At 47.1% G+C, this 20,681-nt stretch overlaps 2 protein-coding genes across 4 annotated transcripts in view; one reads left to right on the top strand and one right to left on the bottom strand.

Moving 5' to 3' along the window:
- LOC117348323 (ceramide kinase-like) overlaps positions 1-15,693 on the top strand; it is a 68,667-nt gene extending 52,974 nt beyond the window's left edge. For both annotated transcript variants that reach the window (XM_033920313.1, XM_033920322.1), the window contains 6 exons: positions 1,653-1,805; positions 1,903-2,008; positions 2,558-2,646; positions 2,814-3,013; positions 15,063-15,232; positions 15,344-15,693. In XM_033920313.1, the coding sequence (XP_033776204.1) occupies positions 1,653-1,805; positions 1,903-2,008; positions 2,558-2,646; positions 2,814-3,013; positions 15,063-15,232; positions 15,344-15,419 (794 nt within the window). In that variant the 3' untranslated portion in view covers positions 15,420-15,693. The remainder of the gene's footprint in view (positions 1-1,652; positions 1,806-1,902; positions 2,009-2,557; positions 2,647-2,813; positions 3,014-15,062; positions 15,233-15,343) is intronic.
- Positions 15,694-16,409: 716 nt separating this feature from the next.
- The window catches only part of G6PD (glucose-6-phosphate dehydrogenase), a 58,106-nt gene continuing 53,834 nt past the window's right edge, over positions 16,410-20,681 (bottom strand). For both annotated transcript variants that reach the window (XM_033920297.1, XM_033920302.1), the window contains exons 12-13: positions 20,291-20,383; positions 16,410-20,116 (exon numbers count right to left, since the gene is read on the bottom strand). In XM_033920297.1, coding sequence (XP_033776188.1) covers positions 20,026-20,116; positions 20,291-20,383 — 184 coding nt within the window. In that variant the 3' untranslated portion in view covers positions 16,410-20,025. The remainder of the gene's footprint in view (positions 20,117-20,290; positions 20,384-20,681) is intronic.

The raw sequence follows: 20,681 nt of genomic DNA on the forward strand, positions 1-20,681 counted from the left end.
CCGGGGTTCCATCGGTGACGTCACCCATATGTGAGAATATGCTGCCTACTTGTCCTGGGATAATTCATTTACTCATTTTAGTGGTTCAGGAAAATTTAGACCATCTTGCATGGGTTTAGTCATATCTTTTCAGTGCTATAGAAATAATAAACAGGAGTAGTAGAACTGTTTTCAATCTCCTTTTCTGTAAAGATCCAAGAGGGAATCCACTCCCTTGCCACAGTTGTTTGACTTGACTTTACAAGGCCCCAGCTGCTTCCTGTGGTGGTTGAGTAGTTATTATCCTTAAGTGGGTAACACTTGGGCCCGGATTCTGTATAGGACGGCCAAGAGGGGCGTCCTATACAGAATCGGGCCTACACTAACCCCGATTCTGTAACTGACGTCCATGTTACAGAATCGGGTTAGAGTAGACGCGACCGCTACACTTATCGCAGCAAGGGATCTCCCTGCCGTGATAGGTATAGTGGCCGCCTATCCCCTCACCCCTGACGATCGCTGGCAGGAAGATGCCCAACCACTCCTGATGGAGGATGCCCCCCGACACCCCCAATCGCTGGCAGGAGGGTTCCAAACCCCTCCCACCAGAGGATGCACCCCAATGCCTCCCGATTGCCGGCAGGAGGGTGCCCAACCCCTCCTGCTGGAGGATGCCCCCTGATCGCTAGCAGGAGGATGCCTCCCGCACTAACACCCCCCCGCGGACCCACCCCTAATCTCCCCCCCACTAACCTTTAATCGTTGGCCGGTTAGCCGGGTCTTGCTACCAGCTGGCAGGCCCGCCTTGTTGAAATGAGGTGGGCCTGCCCCTTTCCAGCCCATCCCTGCTAGCCTGGGCAATCAGGCCTTAGGCTTATCGGGCCTGCCCATCCCTGATAAGCTTATCGGGGATGGGCTGTAAAGGGGCAGGCCCACCTCATTTCGACGAGGCGGGCTGACCAATGATTAAAGATTAGTGGGGGGGGGGAGAAGTTAGGGGGGTCTGCAAGGGGGGTTGTTAGTGCGGGGGATCCAGAGGGGTTGGGCACCTTCCTGCCAGCGATCGTGGGGTGGGCTGCCTTCCAGCAGGATGGGTTGGGCACCCTCCTGCCAGCAATCAGGGGGGCATCCTCTGGCATGAGGGGTTGGTCACCCTCCTGCCGGCGATCGGGGGCGTCGGGAGGCACCCTTCTTCCAGCAAGTGGGAGGCGTCAGGGGCCATCCGCTGACAGGAGGGGTTGGGCACCCTCCTGCCGGTGATTGTCAGGGGGACGACGACAGGTGGCAGCCGCAATACTTATCGCAGCAGGGAGATCCCTTACCATGATAAGTATATCGGCCGTGTCTTCTTATAAGTGTCTCTTGCTCTACTAGGGAGACGCAAAGGGCCGCCTAGCCTTAGGCGGTCTTGCAGGCCTCCCTAGGCTCCCGGAGGTGCCTTTAATATAGGCGGCCTGTCTGGGGAATATTTTTTTAAAATATCATGCATCCTGATTGGCTGATTAGACAGCTTTAGGACATCTACAGCTGCCTAAAATCGGAACACACTTTGCAGAATCCGGGCCTCAGTGTCCATACAAAGAAGTCCCTGTGGTCTATATATAGTTTTGGTATCTGCTAGGTGCTAGCTGGTGTTCAGGTGTATATGTTTGACATAACCTATCTGTTTTCAGGTGACACTCAGCCCGTGGATGTTTGTGCCGTTTATCATGCGCGGACTCTACTAAAATACTCTGTTTCTCTGATTGGCTATGGATTCTATGGTGATGTTCTCGCTGACAGTGACCAGTACCGATGGATGGGTCCTTGTAGATACAATTATTCAGGTTTGGTATTTGTCATGTCTCCTTTAAGCCCTGAAGGCTTGTGCTATTCCATTCATGCACTAGCTCCCTTTTAATACTTTCTCCTCCCTTTCTGCAGGCTTTAAAATGGTTCTGCTTAATAGGAGCTATGAGGGGGCCGTGGAATTTCAGCTAGCAGAGAATCCACAGTCCAGTCCCAGGGACCAGACGCGCTGCAGGACAGGGTACAGCTTCCTTCTTCACTCTGTATAGATCTGCCCAGTTCAGAAATTACTGTATGGCTAGTTCATAGAGACTCCAGTCTGCAGCCCCAGTGTGTTACATTTATATCACTGCAAAACCATAGTTAATCAACTGAAATAAATTTTTGAAGGGGTCAAGAGACACAGTCTATGATTCAGTTAATGTAATTGAGTGCTATGCTTCAAACACAGAGGAAAAAGGACTGGCTATAAGAAGCCATAAGATCCTGAAGGAAATAGGGATGTGCAGTTGGTTCATTGAGGCACTTGAAAAAAATTTAGTCTGCACAAACTCAATTGTATGGGCACACTCCTATGAATTAACATATGTACAGGTCAATTTGCATGTGTTTATTTTTAAAGTATATGCAAAAAAAGTTCTTAAAACACTTGTATGAAACAACTGACACCCCCAAAATGAGAAATTTCAGAAGAAAGCAAACCAAAAATGTGCTAGCCATGTATATCTTTAGGAGGTGATGGGTAAGGGATTATAGAGGTAGCAGTAAAAGCATTTCCTTGCGTGTTTAGATGTCTCGTCTGCTCTGAGTCATCAGAAAGACTTAAAGAAGAAAGTGAAGAGTTGAAGGACAAAAATCTGAAACATGAAGATATTCATGGTAAAATAGCTCTTAAGGTCCTTTTCTTTCATACTCACGTTACTGATCTCCCAGATCTTAGGGCTGTGCTTGGCCAGTCTGTCCATTTTCCAACCCTTTTTCAATCAGTGTGGGTGAAAGGTTCCTAAATCTCAAATCCTGATCAAATTGTCTTTACATTACTGCAGACAGCGAATGGCATACTGTAGAAGGCACCTTTGTGGCTGTTAACATAACCTGCATGTGCAGTGCTTGCTCCAAGAGCCCAGATGGGCTGTCACCCACAGCACACTTAGCAGATGGGACTGCTGACCTGATTCTGGTGAAAAAATGCTCTATGCTGCAGTTCCTCAAACACTTGATCCGACACACCAACCAGAAAGACCAGGTAGGAGGACTGAGGACCAACACCCAACCAGACAGATTAGAATACCTTGTAAAATTCTTCACACACTGGTTCATCTTTCACATTCTGCTCTCTGAAATATACAACTCAGTCACTGATCTACTCAGTCGCTTGCAGTGTGAGAGAACTTTAAACATAATTTCTAGTGCAACGGCTATGCCATTCTGGATGGACAGATAATATCCCAAGTGCTGGCGAGCTGTGCAGAACAAATCGATTCACCGAAGTGAATTGGTGAATCGATTCCCATTAGCAAATCGGGCAGCATTACTACACACTAAATATAGCAGAAAACTCGTGTTCTCATTTTAGTGGTTCAGAAAAATTCAGACCATCTTGCATGGGTTTAGTCATATCTATCCTCTGTTTTCAATTTCCTTTTCTGTAAGAATTCAAAAGGGAATCTATCCCTTTCCACAGTAATTTGGCTCGTGAGCTGTGCAGAAGGATTCTACCCCAGCTTTTGAATCCCTTCTCCTTCACCAGAGAACTCTGCTGCCCCTTCAGTTTTTCCTTCTGCACTGAAGCTGGAAGGAGTCTTTCTGATTTTTTTTTCACGTTTTTTTGACGGATTTGGTGCTCAGAGCTCCCCTAGTCAAGGGTCCAGCTCTACCTGCATAGAGAAGTATACTGAAGTCTGCAGCTGACAGGCCAATTACAATCCCCTGCAGAAATCTTTTTGGAGCTTAGGGTCTGTTCCTCTTGAGCTGAAGCAGGCTGAAGTACATTCTCAGTACAGGTCACAGTGAGTAAGGCTGTTACAGCCTATGAGGAAAATCAGGGAACGGGGGGGGGGGGGGTCTTTAAAACCCTCTTTTTCTAGGTTTCTGCTCCTTCCCTAGGTTTCCCAACCTCTAAAATCCTGAAATTGCTGGGTTTTTGTTTTAAAGTGTTTTGAAGCCATTTTTTGGCGCCAAAACGCTGCTGCAGCGACCATCTTAGATTTCCTGATTTTGGTTTTATTTAAGTTCTCCAGAAGCTTCAAGTCACCTTGTTTTGTCTCAAAACTGGCAAGGAAGGAGTCCTCAGGTACCTTTACCTCTCTTTCATGCCATGTTTGTACTGGATGGACATCCGAAGAGCATCCTTCTGCCACATGCCACAACGCATGTGAAGGGCAGAAGTGGTGCCCTTTGCTCTCTAGGGCCGAAGGATGGTCGGGGGGTCTGTTGCTTGGGAGTAAATCCTTTCTAGAGCCTTAGAATGGTGGTTATCTTAAATACAGGTGCACAGAAACCACAGAGCCCAAGAAATAAAAGCTGGAGTCATCTAAAGGAGACTCCACACTGTTTAATATGGTCATTTCCCCAGAATTTGTCAATCTAATGTGGAGAGCTTTTCTGGATGACCAAAATCCTCAAAGGATGGCTGGAAGTGCATCAGGAGTCACACGAGGGGGCTGAGGCTCCCAGGGTATGTCTGCCTCAGTATCAGAGGTTGGCCAGGATCTGGTAGGCCCTTCCAAGGGAGAGGATGAGGGGTATATTTGTATGCCCTTATTGTCACAGAGCGAGCTCTCCTGTTAGGAGCTGCAGGGTCATAGGCAGTTCAGACCCTCAGCTCTGTTAGAGTTTAACACTGACTCTCTGCAGGAGTTGAACTTGGACTCCCAGGAGATACCCTCTGCTCCCTGCTCTGTAATGAGTGTCTTGAGAGCTTAGTCTTCATTTCCCTGGCATCCTGATATTAATGGTCACAAAGCTTTGGGAAACTACTGAAGGGTCCCTTAAAGTAGCTCAGCTGTATTTGATGGTAAGGAGTATCAGCAGCTGTTTGCTCAGCCCAAAGTCGATTCCTTGGTAGTGTATGCAACCAAGCATTCATCCCTATCAATTGAGGGAGGCGGGGTATTAAAGGATATGCAGGATCGCAGAATGGATGTGATAATAAAAAAGACAATACGAAGTGCTATCCTTTGGAATCAAAGCAGCTGCAGCAGCTTCGTGACACGTGCCTGTCATACCAGGTGGCGGGGTCTTGAGCTAGTAGAGGGCAAGCCTTTACCCCCAGCTCCTATTAGCTGGAGTGGATTATGTAGCTAATGCTGTACGACATCATCAGTGTCATGAGCAAAGTTTGACTTATTTGATTTCAGCCTGCAGAATGCTCTGGAGCAGGCAATGAGTGGGAGATTCCGCCTATTAGGCTACCCTCAGCAGACTTTCTTTCAAGGGACAAATGTTGTTTGGAAAGGGGCTGAATGATATCATGACCAGCATGGTAGATTCAGCCAAATTCTCTACTTGAAAGCAGACCGTAAACCTTGAGAGGCTCCAGGCAGTTTAATTTTCGTGGCTCCAGGCGCTTTTGGCAGTTCTTAGGAGCAGCCTCTTCTTAGAGGTCTTTCCAGGGATCCAGAAAGAGATTATCAGGTCCCAGGCAAAACCAAGCTTCCAGTTCTCATTCTGCTATATTCTCCAAGAAAGCACAATGATGCCAGGTCCGGAGCAGTACCTCCTGCCACCAGATACCCCACTCCCACTGTATCTGTGACGTTGGGAACAGGAGGTACTGAAAACACCTGCTCCAGCTCCTCAGACACTGCTGCCTTTTTTTTCAGGGAGCGGGCAGGCGTCTTCAGGGGTAGGCATTCATCTTGCATTTTCTTTAGGGTGGAGGTCCTTCATGGTAGGAGTAGGTGCTAGTAGGAGGGTTTTTTTTAAAAAAAATGGAATAGATGGCATGCAGAACATGTCACATAAAAAGAAAAAGAAGCCCTGACAGCAAGCTGCTTCCCCTGTCACTACGGTTAGGGCTCTGCCTTGTCAATCGCTCACTGAGTGACCGAGTCGGTGGGTTTGCATGCAAATCATCTGCAAGCAAACTTATTAGTGAATCAGTCGATGTTGGAAAATCAGCCACCAGCGATTGAGTCGCTATTGTTAGTGAATTTAGGCCTTAGATCAGGAAGATGGCACTTTTCTACTCTTTGCTGTGCAAATGCTTTGTCTTTCTGGTAACAGAGCAGCCCTAGGCTCAGGTTTCAGGTGAGTTTTTCTTAAGCCCATTCTAAGTCCTGTGTAGGTGGAAAAACATTCTAAGCAGATCCTGTTTAAGAGCTCTAGCATCTGCAACCTCTTCCTCCACATGACCCTGACAATCCTTGAAATAGTCTTTCCTGTTCTCATGGTTCTATGCTCTTTTTTTTTTTTTTTTTTTTAAGTAAATCCATTTCTGCAGCTTTTTTTCTATCCTCCAGCTTTACTTATTCTAAAGTTCCCCGCCACTGTTCTCAAAATGTCTTTCATTCACCTATCTCCTTTAACAGCATGCATGGTCCAACTCTATGAGACTGCTAGTCAGGAGAGGAAAATCTAGTGATGGTAGAGCAGCCACTAAAGCGACCTTTCACTAGCTAGCTTAGTTTACAGTCCACCTTCTTGACAGAGTTGGACTCCTTTGACATTTTTGGTTTCTTATTCTTTAAATTTTGAATATTTCTATAATTGATCTTTCATGTTGAAAGTACTGAGTATGTTGTGGATAGTACTGGAAAACTCCTACTTTAATGCATTTTGAATTTAATACTGATGTGTTTCTGTAGTGTGATGATCAGTATTCAGATGCTACTGTTATGTCTCTTTCCTAAAGAATCAAGAGGGTAGGGGGATCTGGAACAAGAGAATAATTTACCCCAAACATCACAAGCAGTGGCCATAATGGGATTTGAACGCTGACTGCCCTGGTTCCTAGCCCTTTCAGTCCTGAAGAATGGGAAGACTTTTTTCTTTTTAACAAGGTGCTGTGGGTAGGAGAGAAGTATCAAAATGGCAACCATAAATGAGGGAGAGGACCCAGTGCTGCTATCACCCCTACTGAAACTTTGTAGGAATGAGAAGTGAAAGACCTTTTTATCCGCTCCCATTGCCAGGTTTCCAGGGAGGTTTGATATGCGACACTAACCCTCTGCCTGGTTGCCTGTAAGCCAAATATTCAAATGTTTGGTTTTCTAGTCCCAGTACTACTTAGACCACCACAAATCCGTTTTTCTAGTATCACTCAACTTATCCTCAGCCTTTGACACTATTGACCATTATTTACTCATCAATAGATTGTCCTCCATTGGCATTTCAGACCAAGTATTGAACTGGTTTAAATCATATTTTCAAGATCACTCATCAAAAGTTGTTTTCAATAACACTATATCAAATAACTACTCCAATTCCTTTGGTATACCACAAGGTTCAATTCTCTCACCATTACTATTTAACATTTTTCTGTCACCCCTACTTACCCTCAGTCAGTCGATCAGATTTACCTCCTACGCTTATGCCAATGATACATAACTCTTACACCCATTAAATACAGACGATCCCAATGACATAAATAATATAAACACCAAATTGAGGCAAATCAGTCAATGGCTTAAAGACAACATGTTAGCATTAAACATAGCAAAATCTTCAGCAATGTTTTTCACATGGTAAGATAATTTAACATTTTCATCACAAATATTTTTAGATAAAACCCCTCTACAAATAGTAACAACGGTAAAATTATGGTCCTACCTGTTAATTTTCTTTCCTTTAGAAGCAGCAGATGAATCCAGAGACTAGTGGGTATAGCTCACATCGACCAGCAGGTGGAGATAGAGAACTGATTAACAGTTGGCCTTAAAGGCTGGTGTTCCTTCAGTTAATTCAGTTATGCACTTTGCCCAAGCATCCCGAAAGGAGAATGAGCAGCCACAAACTCCATTCCAGTAACAAATATGTCTTTCTCTTCTGAATACCATTGATATTTTAATGTAATTGAAAAATTTTTTTTTTTTTTTTTTTTTTCAGTCCTGAAAGAATACACTTACCAACTATAGCCCCGGCTACCCTAATGACATAAACACCCTACACCCAGCCCGTGCACTTGGGGAGGGGCTCTGGATTCATCTGCTGCTTCTAAAGGAAAGAAAATTAACAGGTAGGACCATAATTTTACCTTCCATAGCAAAGCAGCAGATGAATCCAGAGACTAGTGGGATGTAGCAAAGCAAACTCAAACTGGGTGGGACGCCAATGCCGCCTCCGCCAGCACTGCAGCGCCAAAACTCGCCTCTGAACGGGCCGCTACATCTAACCGATAATGCTTCGAAAAAGTATTCCCTGACGACCAAGTGGCCGCCCGGCAAATCTCCTCTAATGACATCCCCCCGGACTCCGCCCAAGATGTAGCCAAAGCCCGAGTGGAATGAGCATGAAGATGCTCCGGTACCTTCTTCCCTGATAACACATACGCCGAAGCAATAGCGTCCTTGACCCAACGCGCAATGGACGCTTTAGACGCCGCCATCCCTTTGTTTTTACCCGCGAACGCGACAAATAGATGGTCCGACCGGCGAAAAGCATTCGTCACCTCCAAATAATGGAGAAGCATACGGCGCACATCCAGTAGCTGTACCGACAAAAAACGCTTCCCCCAATCCTCTTTCCTGAAGGATGGCAGGAACAAACTCTGGTTCACATGAAAGGACGAAACAACCTTAGGCAGGAAGGACGGCACCGTCCGCACCGTCACCCCAGTCTCCGAAAAACGCAAAAAGGGTTCCCTGCAAGAAAGTGCTTGCAGCTCTGATACTCGCCTTGCTGAAGCCATCGCCACCAAAAAAACTGTCTTTAGTGTGACATCTTTCAACGTGGCCGCTGACAGGGGCTCAAAAGGTGCTCCCTGCAATTTCCCAAGGACGAGCTTAAGGTTCCAAGTAGGACAAATTCGCTTAACCGGCGGCCTGATATGTTGAACCCCCTTGAGGAAACGCACTACGTCCGGCTGTGATGCGAGAGCCGAGCGAGCCACCCGGCCCCTGTAACAGGCAATGGCCGACACTTGAACCTTTAAAGAGTTATATGCTAACCCTTTCTCTACGCCCTCCTGCAGGAACGCAAGAATAGCCGGCAGAGAAGCATGGAAAGGCGCAACTCCGTGTCTTCCGCACCATGCCTCAAAGATTCTCCAGACCCTCGCATAGGAGGCTGATGTTGACATCCTCTTAGCCTTAAGCAGGGTTGAAATCACCCGTTCTGAATAGCCCTTCTTCTTCAGCCTTGCCCTTTCAATAGCCAGGCCGTAAGACCAAAGCGGCCCGGATCGTCCATTAATATTGGACCCTGAGTTAGCAAGTCCGGAGTTACCTGGAACGCTATCTGCTCGCCTACCGACAGCAGCATCAGATCTGCGTACCACGGCCGCCGTGGCCAATCCGGAGCTACCAGGATTACTCTGCCTCGAAAGCGAGAGATGCGTTGCAACACCCGCCCTATCATGGGCCAAGGTGGGAATACATAAAGAAGGGAGTTCGGAGGCCACGGGAGAGCTAATGCGTCCACCCCCTCCGATCCCTGATCCTTGCGTCGGCTGAAGAACCGAGGCACCTTCGCATTGCGGGAAGAGGCCATGAGATCCATCTCTGGCAACCCCCAACGACGGACTAGCAGGTCGAACGCTCGAGCCGACAACTCCCATTCTCCCGGATCGAGAAGAGTTCTGCTGAGGAAGTCCGCCTGCACGTTTTCGTGCCCTGCAATGTGTGCCGCCGATAGAAGCGGAACATGCATCTCTGCCCATCGAAACAACTGACTTGCCTCTTCGGCTAACTGCGGGCTCCGGGTCCCCCCTTGCCGATTGACATACGCGACCGCCGTGACACTGTCCGACAAGATCCTGGTCGGTCTGTCGTGAACTCGGGCCTGAAACGCCCGCAACGCTAACCGGATCGCTCTTAACTCCAGCAAGTTTATGGGCCATTGAGCCTCCTGGGAAGACCAAATTCCCTGCACCGACGTCTGCATGCAGTGGGCTCCCCAGCCCTGCAGGCTGGCATCCGTTGTCACTACCACCCAATCCGGAGTGGCCAACGGCATGCCCCTCCAAAGATGTAAGTCCTGGAGCCACCAGCGCATGCTGTGAGCTGCTCGAGGACTCCACTGGAGACGGACATTGTAGTTCAGCGAAGCTGGAGACCAGCGAGAGAGCAGAGACCGCTGTAAGGGCCTCATGTGGCTCCGGGCCCAGGGAACCACCTCCAGAGTCGCCACCATGGAGCCCAGCACCTGTACATAATCCCAGACGCGAGGTCTGGGTGCCCCGAGCAGGAGGCGAATTTGAGCCTGCAATTTCTCCCCCCGATCTTGGGGTAGAAACACCTTCCCCAGAGCCGTATCGAACCTTACCCCCAGATGCACCAAAGACTGCGAAGGGGTCAAAACACTCTTGGGAAAGTTGACAATCCACCCCAACGACTGAAGGAGAGAGATCACTCTCTGCGTCACCGCCCGACTCTCCTGCCGGGATGAGGCGCGTATCAACCAATCGTCCAAGTAAGGGTGTACCCGAATCCCTTCCTTGCGTAGAAAAGCGGCTACCACCACCATGACCTTGGAAAACGTGCGGGGGGCCGTCGCCAGGCCAAAGGGCATAGCCCGAAACTGAAAATGCTGGCCCAGAATTGCAAACCGCAGATACCGCTGGTGCGGAGGCCATATCGGAATATGGAGGTACGCCTCCTTGAGATCGAGAGACGTGAGGAACTCTCCTGGTCTCACCGCCGCAATCACCGAGCGCACCGTTTCCATTCGGAAATGGCGCACGCTGAGGAATCTGTTGACCCCTTTGAGATCCAGTACTGGTCTGAAGGACCCCCCCTTCTTTGGTACAATGAAGTACAGGGAATAGATACCGCGGCCTACCTCTTCTGGGGGCACCGGTACCACCGCCCCCAGATCGAGCAGCCCCTGCAGAGTCCTGCGGACCTCGGCTCCCTTGGCCGCACCACGGCACGGGGACACCAAGAAAGAATCTACGACGGGAGCGGCAAATTCTAATTTGTACCCTTCGCGAACAATGTCCAATACCCATTGGTCGGACGTGACTTTGGCCCACTCCGCCCGGAATGCCGAAAGCCGACCCCCTAAGGGCAGGGCGGAGGGAGCCAAGCCCCCGTCATTGTGGAGGGCGACTGGCGGGGGTACGGGCTGACTGCCCGGAAGAGGGTCTCGCCGTCCGAAAGGAACTTCTCTGCTGAAACCGAGGTCTCGAAGCAGAAAACGGGCCAGATGCAGACCTGGAAAAAGGCTTACCAGCCCTGGCCCGCCTAACATCCCGGAAACGCGGCCTAGACGATGCGGCCCTTACCGGAGGCCTAGCCCTGTCCTCCGGCAAACGCTGCGTTTTGGTATCCCCAAAATCTTTCACCAGTTTCTCCAACTCCGTTCCAAACAATAAACCCCCTTTAAATGGAAGTCTCACCAGCCGTAGCTTGGAAGCTGCATCGGCCGCCCAATGACGGAGCCACAAGGACCTGCGGGAAACCACCGACAGAGACATCTGTTTCGCAGACGCCCTAATAATATCATACAAGGAGTCCGCCAAATAAGCCAAGCCGGACTCCAAATCAGCCAGTTCCGAAGGGATAGAACCTCCAGACTCCAGCAAATTATCGGTCAACCCTTGGGACCACTGCAGACAAGCTCGCGCCGCGTAAGAACTGCAGATCGCGGCCTGTAAGGTAACTGCAGCCACTTCAAAGGACATCTTTAGGGAAGCTTCAACTTTCCTATCCTGTGCATCCTTAAGTGTCACGCCCCCTTCTACCGGCAAGGTAGTTCGTTTAGTCACTGCTGCCACCAGAGCGTCCACTTTAGGCAATCTAAACCTGTCCAATTCGGTCGGAACGACCGGATACAAGCGCCTCATGGCCCTTGCCACCCGCAAACTGGCCTCCGGCGTCTCCCATTGCGCCGAGATCAGCTCCTGCATGGCCTCATGGACCGGAAAGGCCTTAGACGGCCTACGGGTACCTGCCATCAGGGGGTTACCGGACCCCGTGGCATCTTCCTGAGCAATGTTCAAACTTTGCAAAGCTTTAGTAATAAAAGAAAAAAGCTCCTCTCTATGGAACAACCGGATAGCCGTAGGGTCATCCCCCTCCCTACCCGGGATACTCTCCGCGTCCCACTCCAAGAGCTCCCCTTCCTCCAATGACTCAGGCAGGGAGAAAGGAGATCTGGGCAAAATATCCGCCGCCTCCGCAGACCCTAGCCTGCGTTTCTTAGCCCCCTGCAACTGCCCCGGGGATCCTGCTGCCCCTGCCGAGGTTCTATCCTCTGTCCCCCCCCCCCCCTTAGAGGTAGAGGGTACCGCAAGGGCTTGCCCGGCCCCCAGCCCCGGCTGGGTAGGCTGCGAGCGTTGCAATTGAAATGCCTGATGGAGCAACAAAACAAACTCGGGCGAAAATGCACCCCAGCTAGGAGGCACTCCCCCGCCCTGCTCCGAGCCGAGGGGAGGGGCCGCGCCGGCCACCAGCGCTCTTGCCTGTTCCCCCGCCGCCTCACTTTTGTCCTCCGTGGCCGAGTCCTGCAGGAACCCTGCATCGACTTCGAGCGGCGGGGACATGGCGCAAGAGTCCCGTACCCGGGACATGGCCGCCTCACAGGCCGCCAAAAACGGGTCGTCTGCCGGTGCTTCCAAGCACCCGGCCGAGCACGGCCCCGCTCGTGTTCGGCGCTTCCCGCAGCGCGAACACATCTGACCAGCCTCTTCAGCCATCCCCCCTCGGCCTGCAAAAAAGCTCCGACGCGGGGTTTTTTTTTTTTTTTTTTTTTTTTTTTTTTTTTGAACACACGCGGCGAACGCCGCCGAAAGACGACTCCGCCCACTAATACGCCCGGCACCCGGGAAACGCGACTCCACTCAAACAAGGCAAAACTAACACTTACCCGGTCCGCCGCTTACCCCCGAAGCCAGGCCATCGTTGGTAAAACGTACTGGAAGCCGAGTTAACCACTGCCCGGCTCAGTACTAGCAGGCAGGCTGTAAATTTTTTTTTTTTTTTTTTTTTTTTATACTGGAATGAAGCAGCCAGCCACTATCCTGCACCTGGAAAGGAACCCCTCTATCCAACGGAGGGGAGGGTGGAGCAGGGACCTGGGAGGGCCCAGGTGTACCTCCCAAAGCCGGCACCAATCAGCCAGGCACCCCCACCTACTGAAGAGAACTAGTCTCAACAGAGGAATCCTAACAGAACACCACCTCCATCTACCCTGCAGCAGGCAGAGACCCGGAGCTAGAAGGATAGCTCCAACCCTGCTGGGAGATAGAGCAAAACTGAATTAACTGAAGGAACACCAGCCTTTAAGGCCAACTGTTAATCAGTTCTCTATCTCCACCTGCTGGTCGATGTGAGCTATACCCACTAGTCTCTGGATTCATCTGCTGCTTTGCTATGGAATACACAAATACTGGGAGTAATCCTAGACCAGAGACTTTCATATCACGATCAGATCAGCTCAGTGGTAAAGAACTGCTTCTATAAGAGAAAATGGGATACTCACGTGGGATCTTTAAGAGAGTAAATTCAGAGGAGGGGATACTTGGAATGGGCAGACTTGGTGGGCTATAGCCCTTTTCTGCTGCTTTTTTCTATGTTTCTATAAGTTAAGACTAATTAGATCTATAGCAAAAGTGTTAAAACCAGAAGCCCTTAACATCTTAATCCACTTTTTAATTATTTCTAGGCTAGATTATTGTAACACTTTGGGCTCCTTTTACTAAGCTGTGCTAGAGGTCACCATTGAGCTGGCGTTAGTTCTAGCCGCATAGCGCGGGGTTAGCACGCGCTAATATTCTGCGTGCGCTAAAAACACTACCGCAGCTTAGTAAAAGGGGTCCTTTATATCAGGGCATTACACAAAAAGAATTGAGATTACAAATTACAGCAATAAAAATTATCACCAATTCAAAAAAAATATGATCATGTGACACCACTTCTGAAAAAAGCACACTGGCTACCAATTTCTTATAGAATCACTTATAAAACTGCATTATTGACCTTTAAAATCCGACTATCAAATACACCATTATTTCTTGACCATCTTCTACCATATACCCTAGTTAGGACACTCAGATCAATGGATCAGCATCTTTTGACAATCCCTTCCCTAAAGGTCATAGGTACTAGGAGATCTTCTATTTTTTTCAGTTATAGCTCCTCAGCTCTGGAACAACTTACCACATTATTTATGTGGGGAAACCTCGTTAGAAAAATTTAAAGGCTTTTAAAAAAGTTTCCTTTATAAGGATGCATTTGAGGCATAGACAAGACAACTAGTTTATGTGTAAAACCTTATATCTTATATTCTAATCAACTAATTCTAATCAGTCCTTACTTATAGGACTCAATCTTCCTTTTATTCTTCTTTTCATTTTTCTTTTATTTTTTAATTCAATGTTCCTTTTTCACTCTTTGCCCCCCCTAATGTGTTACCCCTATGGCATCTTCCCTCTTTCTATGCTCCTTCCAAAAACTATCTGTGCTCCTTCTCTCCTTTGTACATGATTTATTTCAGCTCTGCCACCTCTCCATTTTTCTCTCTGTCACCACCCCGTCCCCTATGCTCTGGCATCTCTTCTCCTTTCTTTCCTTCCCACCCCACAGTCTGGCATCATCCCTTCCCCGATTCCCTTGCATCTTTCTCCTTTCCTTTTCTTCCATCTTTCCCTCCCCCTCCATGCTCTGACATCTCCTCCTTCCTTTCTCCCTTCTTTTTCCCTTGGTCTGGCATACCTTCCTCCTTCCTTCCATGCCCTGGCATCTCTTCTTCCCTCCAAGCCATAGCATCTCCTTTCATTCCCTCCCTCATCTTCCTTCTTCCTCCAGTTGGGTACAGCAACACTCTCCCCTACAGCTCCTGACTTCCCCACACCTGCTCCTCCAAAATTGCTGATGCTTCAGTTCCTCTTCTTCCTTCCTCCCTCCCCCCAGCAGGACCCTGCGGCACCATCAGCTCTCACTCCCTCTAACGTCGACCCTGCAGCTCCGGACTTTAATGATTGTAGTTCACCCCCCTTTCCTTTTGTGTCTGTATTGAATCTTGCATGTATATATTATTTGGTAATAAATTGTTGTAGTCTCTCCCCTATTTTAATCTGTAATATGCTTTGAAATATTTGACATTGAGTATACATCAAATTTTAATAAAACTTGCAGAGTTAGGCTCATTGTACCTAAGGTTTCCTCACCAATTCTTTTTCTTCCCTCCTGCAGTTTGATCTTCCCTTTGTAGAGGTGTATCGCATAAAGGCTCTAAAATTTACAGCAAGAAAAACTGTTTCAATCAAGAAAGGATTCTTTGGGAGGCTATTCAGTAACCAACCCCCTCACAGCTGCTGGAACTGTGATGGCGAGATCCTCCACTACCCTAGTATTAGCATAAAGTATGTTGCACCTTGACTCCTGATATATGACTCCTCAGCTATCTGCCTTTCAGTTGAAGACTCCATGATCAATATTTTTCCTAGTAACTTTTATCCCTTTCTGTTCGCTAGGGTTCACTGCCAGCTTGTTAATCTTTTTGCCCGAGGAATTGAAGGTGGCCAGTCATCCTCACTCTTCACCTGCTAGCACCAGCTTCCTCACAACAAAACAGAGCACCTTAATCTTTCTGCGGATAGTTGCAGCTGGACCCTGCTGCTTTACACAGAGAATGATTCTGAAGGGAAATGATTTCTGGGTTCAATTTTAATACTAATGGACTTTATATAGCAAAGTTCTGTAAAAGGAATTGGGACCCATAATTGAGCAACTTTGTTGTTACTATCACATGTATAATTTCTTTTGAAATTCAAGCCACTTGTATTTATGTTCTTATTTTATCCTCTAAAAAAAAAAAAAAAAAGTGAAAGGAAGTGAGTCTTGCTCCTATGGAGCAATTGCACATTCAGTAATGGGAAATGGTAGATGTGATTAACACATGCATGATACTAGAGCTATTGCCTAACTGAAGATTTGTGGTACTGTACAACAGTTTCTCAAATCGGTCCTGGAGTACCCCACTGCTAGTCAGGTTTTCAGGATATCCACAATGAATATGCATAAACCTGATTTGCATAGACTACTTCCATTATATGCAAATTTCTTTCATGTATATTCATTGTGGCCTGACTGGCAAGGGGGTACTCCAGGGCCGACTTGAGAAACACTGCTGTACAAGACCTTACAACAAGCTTGCTTAACACAGGAGTTAGTAATAATACTGGTCTAGGAATAGGGCAAGTACTTGCCAAATCACCCAAAACAAACAATAAAGAAGAAAAAAATGACATCTATGTCTGGATCTTTTATTATTCTAGAAAAGGGCTGAGGTACGTGTTGGAATTGGGAAGAGACAAGCAAACAGAATAGAACATGCTGGTTCTAGCATCATGCCAAGGGTTAATGGGAGGGAAGAAGAGAACTCAGGTCTTACCTGTTAATTTTCTTACTTTTGAGACTCTCCAGACCATTCCTGATGAGCAGGTGAATGATCTGAAGAGATGAGGAATTACTGCTCATCTCCAACAAAGCTCACTGACCCCGACTATACACTTATACTCCAAAAGAACACAACCCACACACTTGACCTAAAACTTTATTAACAAAAGTTCAGAAAAGTAATATAAAGCTATATAAAATAATAATGTTGGAATGTTTTCAATAGTTAAGCCTATTAAAAAATAAAATAAAAATAAATCAGTACTTCTCTGTCTTCATGCTCTGTGCCAGTGCCTGCAGAAGCAATGCTGAAAGCCCTGCTTTGTATCTTTTTGTGATCTTGGAATTAAAACTTGAGGCATCATCAGTCCCACTCTGAGGCCTTTCAAGCCTCATCCATCAGTAGCCAGAAGAGAAAACACTCCTGACAGCTTCAAGGATGGTAGGAAGAGGGTAGGATTGTATGCACCTAGTGGTCACACACCCATACACCGTAATACAGATTAGAGATAACAGAGCCCATCCAGGACCCAGAAATCACCTATATAGCAAGGAATCAATTACCCGTACCAAAACTGCATCCTGATATTGCACTATAAGAAAGAAAAATTAAGTTCTTACCTCGGAAATCTTTCTTGTAGATGTGTCTAGTAGTCCTAAATGCAAGGATTATTTATCTGAACCTGCAACATGCTTGCAAAATGAAATCACTCATCTTTCAACTCTGCCTCCTTCCCAGTCAAGAACCACTGTAATGAAAGACATCACTGGAAGGAGGTTAATAAGAACTCCCCAACACTAGACTTCTGTTCTGCTCTGAGATAAGTATAACGTTATCACAATTATAGAAAACTGCATGCAATAGCACCAACATATATGGAGCTTGTAGCTACTTGCATGTCTTGCTAAGAAGCAGAAACTCCGACTTGATCTCTTATTTTTTTTTTTTTTTTAGCTTAGCTGAGAGACAGAAATTCTTCACAGTCAGACACAGACAGAAATTAAGACCAAAGGCAGGTGAAGCCCCAGGACTACTAGACACATCTACATCTACAAGAAAGAAGATTATCAAGGTAAGAACCTAATCAGTGCAATATGTCTAGTAGTCCTAGGGAAATACCAAAGCAGTCCTCTGAGTCTAGGGCAGAACTACTGAGGACCCAATGAGATCACGTGACAAAATGTTTGGGAGAGGACGTTGATTGTGTCTCTCCCGCTGCCTTCCTAAAATCCCTCACTTTCAGTGCCTTTTTCTTGACCACAACTCCTCTATCGCTACAGCTCCCTTGGCTCGAGCAGCTGGAGTGCTCTCCTTCTCCTTATAGCTTCTAAGGGAGCAAGGAAGGATTGTGATTGCACCTGTGGGCCTGAGGAAAAAATGGTGGTGCCCTCTAGGCCCATGAGTTAAACGGTGAGCTCTGCCTGGGTTGCCAAAATTACCTCAGAGGTGATGGCAGCACTAGGGACTGTCCTGGAAAAGCGCCTGCTCCCAATAGATGCTAAGCTAGTACAACTCCAGGACAAGTTGGCTGATGTAAGCTGGGACCTTGTTACTTTTCAACAGTGGATGAGTGCTACGGAGGGGAGGACTGGGTGAGCATGGTGGAGACCACACAACAAAATACTCAGCAGCGCTTGGCAGCTCTGGAGGTACGGCTCAAGGACCTGGAGAATAGGATCCATCAAAACAATCTCCAATTCGTCGGGTTCCCAGAAGCCTTGCTAGAAGCTGATCTTCAACCGCTTATGGAGCAGTGGCTTACTGGGAAACTACAGCTCCCAGAGTCTGTGGGCCTCTTGCGGATTGAGCGGGCCCCTAGGCTGGGACAGTGAAGTACTTCCAAGCTTGACCAAGAGTAATAATCCTAAAGCTCATGAATTATACACATAAAAGTGTGATTCTACAAGCATTTCATGCAGCCCAGCCGGTAATATATGACAACCATAAGATCCTGTGCTTCCAAGATTACTCCCAAAAAGTGGCGCTACAGAGGTGAGCCTTTCCTGTCTCTCCCTCTGCTCACTACTCAATCTCACTTTAAGCTGAGGAAAACCACACCCCCTTGGCTTGTGTAGGGGGAAAGGCTTTCCTTCCTCAGCCTGTGACATTTCTCTGAGAGAAAACTTTCTTTCTGGTTTCTGCTTTACAGGAACAGGGTAATAGCAGGGCAGAGATTTCCTGCTTTGCTTTGGCATTGCCTCAGGTAAGGCAAACCTTTCCTGTTGTTATCTGTCCCAATATTCTGTGTCAATCTCCTCTTTACTGCTCATAGGGTAGTCAGCTATTTTATTGTCATGGGCTATGACCTGGTCTGCCCTTCTGCACCGGGGTTTGTATGATTTCCTGAATTTTCCTGTGATAAACCTTGGGGTTGCAATAGGTTTGTCACAAGACTGAGACCTTGGACGCAGACCTGCCTTTCTTATCATGACTTGTCAGAACAAAGATGATCAAAAACTTGAAACTCATTCGTAACTTTGAGGTAGTGAAGAAGTGCTCTTGACATCTAGCAAATACAATATTTTGTCCTTTTCTTCAACTCTGTAGGCCAAAAGGACCTCCTGATTAACATGGAAGGACAGACTTGTGCGCAAGGAAAGCCCTGCTTCTGTAATCTTAAGAAATGGCTCCCTGCAAAAGACAGCTTGTAACGCAGCCAGTCAGGATTCCGAGTTATGTATCTTGTTTGCTACCTCAGGTTCCTATCTGCACTTCCGAAAATTATTAAAAAAACATCTTTGTTTGTAAGATTTTGGGGAAATTAATGATTAAGTCACAAATTTTGTAATTTACTGATTTGTAAACCTTATGTAAACCGCATCGATCTGGAAAGTTTTGCGGTCTATAAATGTACTGTAATAAGAACAGAATCTTTGAAAATTCCTTCGCCCTCAGCCACCCGGGGTCTGTTGTCCAGAAGGTCTTAGGGCGACAATCCGTATCACCGGCCATCAGATTGTCCAGACCCTTTCCAAATAGCATCTGCCCTTTGAAGGGAAGCTTGCTGAAGGTGGTCTTAGAACCGAGTCTCCTGCCCATTGTCTGATCCAAAGAATTTATCAGGTGAAGTTAGAATAGGCCGATACCTTGCTCGTGACTCTTAAGATGTCATACAGATCATCTACTACATAATTCACCACAGAAAGGATCATCTAAAGGTCTTGGTCAACCTCCCAAGGCTGGGACCCCAGCTAGTCGAGTATGGCAAGCCCATGCCACAAAAGAAAGCTGTGGCTGCTGCTTTAATTCCTAAAGCTTCAAATTGCCTCTTGAGAATCATGTCTACTTTGCGGTCTTGAGCAACTTGCTTGCAGAAGAAAAACTATGGGGACAGAAGCAAGCCTGCTGAGAAAGAGGTGGAGTTTAAAAATGAGTGATTTCATTCTGCAAGTAACTTGCAGGTTCAGATGCAAAACTCTAGTGTTCAGGACTTCTATACACATTACATTAGAATGTCCTAATAAAAAAAGGAAAAATATTAAATATCTTTGTGTATACTCGTCACTGCTCAGCTCTCTTCCATGGAATAGCTTTCCAGCTATTAAGCAGCTATTGCACACCAACCTGCCCATTTTAACACAGCAGAAACTTCACAGAAGTACACTAGCAGCACTCCTTACAAAAGAGCAGTCAAACCTCTGCATCAGCAGCAGAAACCTCAGCTAGCAAAGTGCAGAAGCGGAAGGAGAGGAAGGATGCTGCAATTCCAGCTCTGTTCTGACAGGAATCCAGCTGGCTTGTGCTGCTCAAAGCAATTCAGAGTTTGTGGGGGTTCACCCACTTATAGGTCCCTTCATAGCGAAATCCAACAGCTTTCATAAGCTCATCGGCCTCTGCTGGTCCACGGCTAGGAAAAAAAAAGATCCTCGTTACTGCATTACTAGTAAAGTGCTCAAGTAAGACATATCCAAACAATTTTTCGCCTAACATTCCAGTTGCAATGTGCTCCATTTTCTTGGACTATGGTAGATCTGAAAATCCTCCAGTGTGCTTTGCTTTGGTGGTGGTATCGGAATCTTACCTGCCATAGACATAAGGAATAGGCTTTATTTTATCAGATTCAATCTTGTGAAGGAGTGGGGTGAAGATCCTCCAGGCTTCCCTGAGCTCATCACTAGAGTGGGGGGAAAAAAACCCATCACAGCTCATTATCACTCCCAAAGTCACAAGGTATAATCTTGAACAGAGCAGAAGACCCATCCCAGACCTCATTCTTTTGTTGGCCTTTAAGTTTTTACAAAAGCATTCTCAGGTGACCGTTCTCTAGAACAGTGGTTATCAATCATTCTTGCAGATGTGGCCCCCATGATCATAGCCAAATCGAATTGTGCGACTCTTCCGGAGATGCAGAATAAATAATGTACCTATGGAGAGCTCACCAGCTATGACCCCATTTAAGATCCTGGCTCCCA

Source organism: Geotrypetes seraphini, chromosome 1 (genome assembly GCF_902459505.1).
Source record: "Geotrypetes seraphini chromosome 1, aGeoSer1.1, whole genome shotgun sequence".
In the NCBI taxonomy this organism is placed as follows: Eukaryota; Metazoa; Chordata; class Amphibia; order Gymnophiona; family Dermophiidae; genus Geotrypetes; species Geotrypetes seraphini.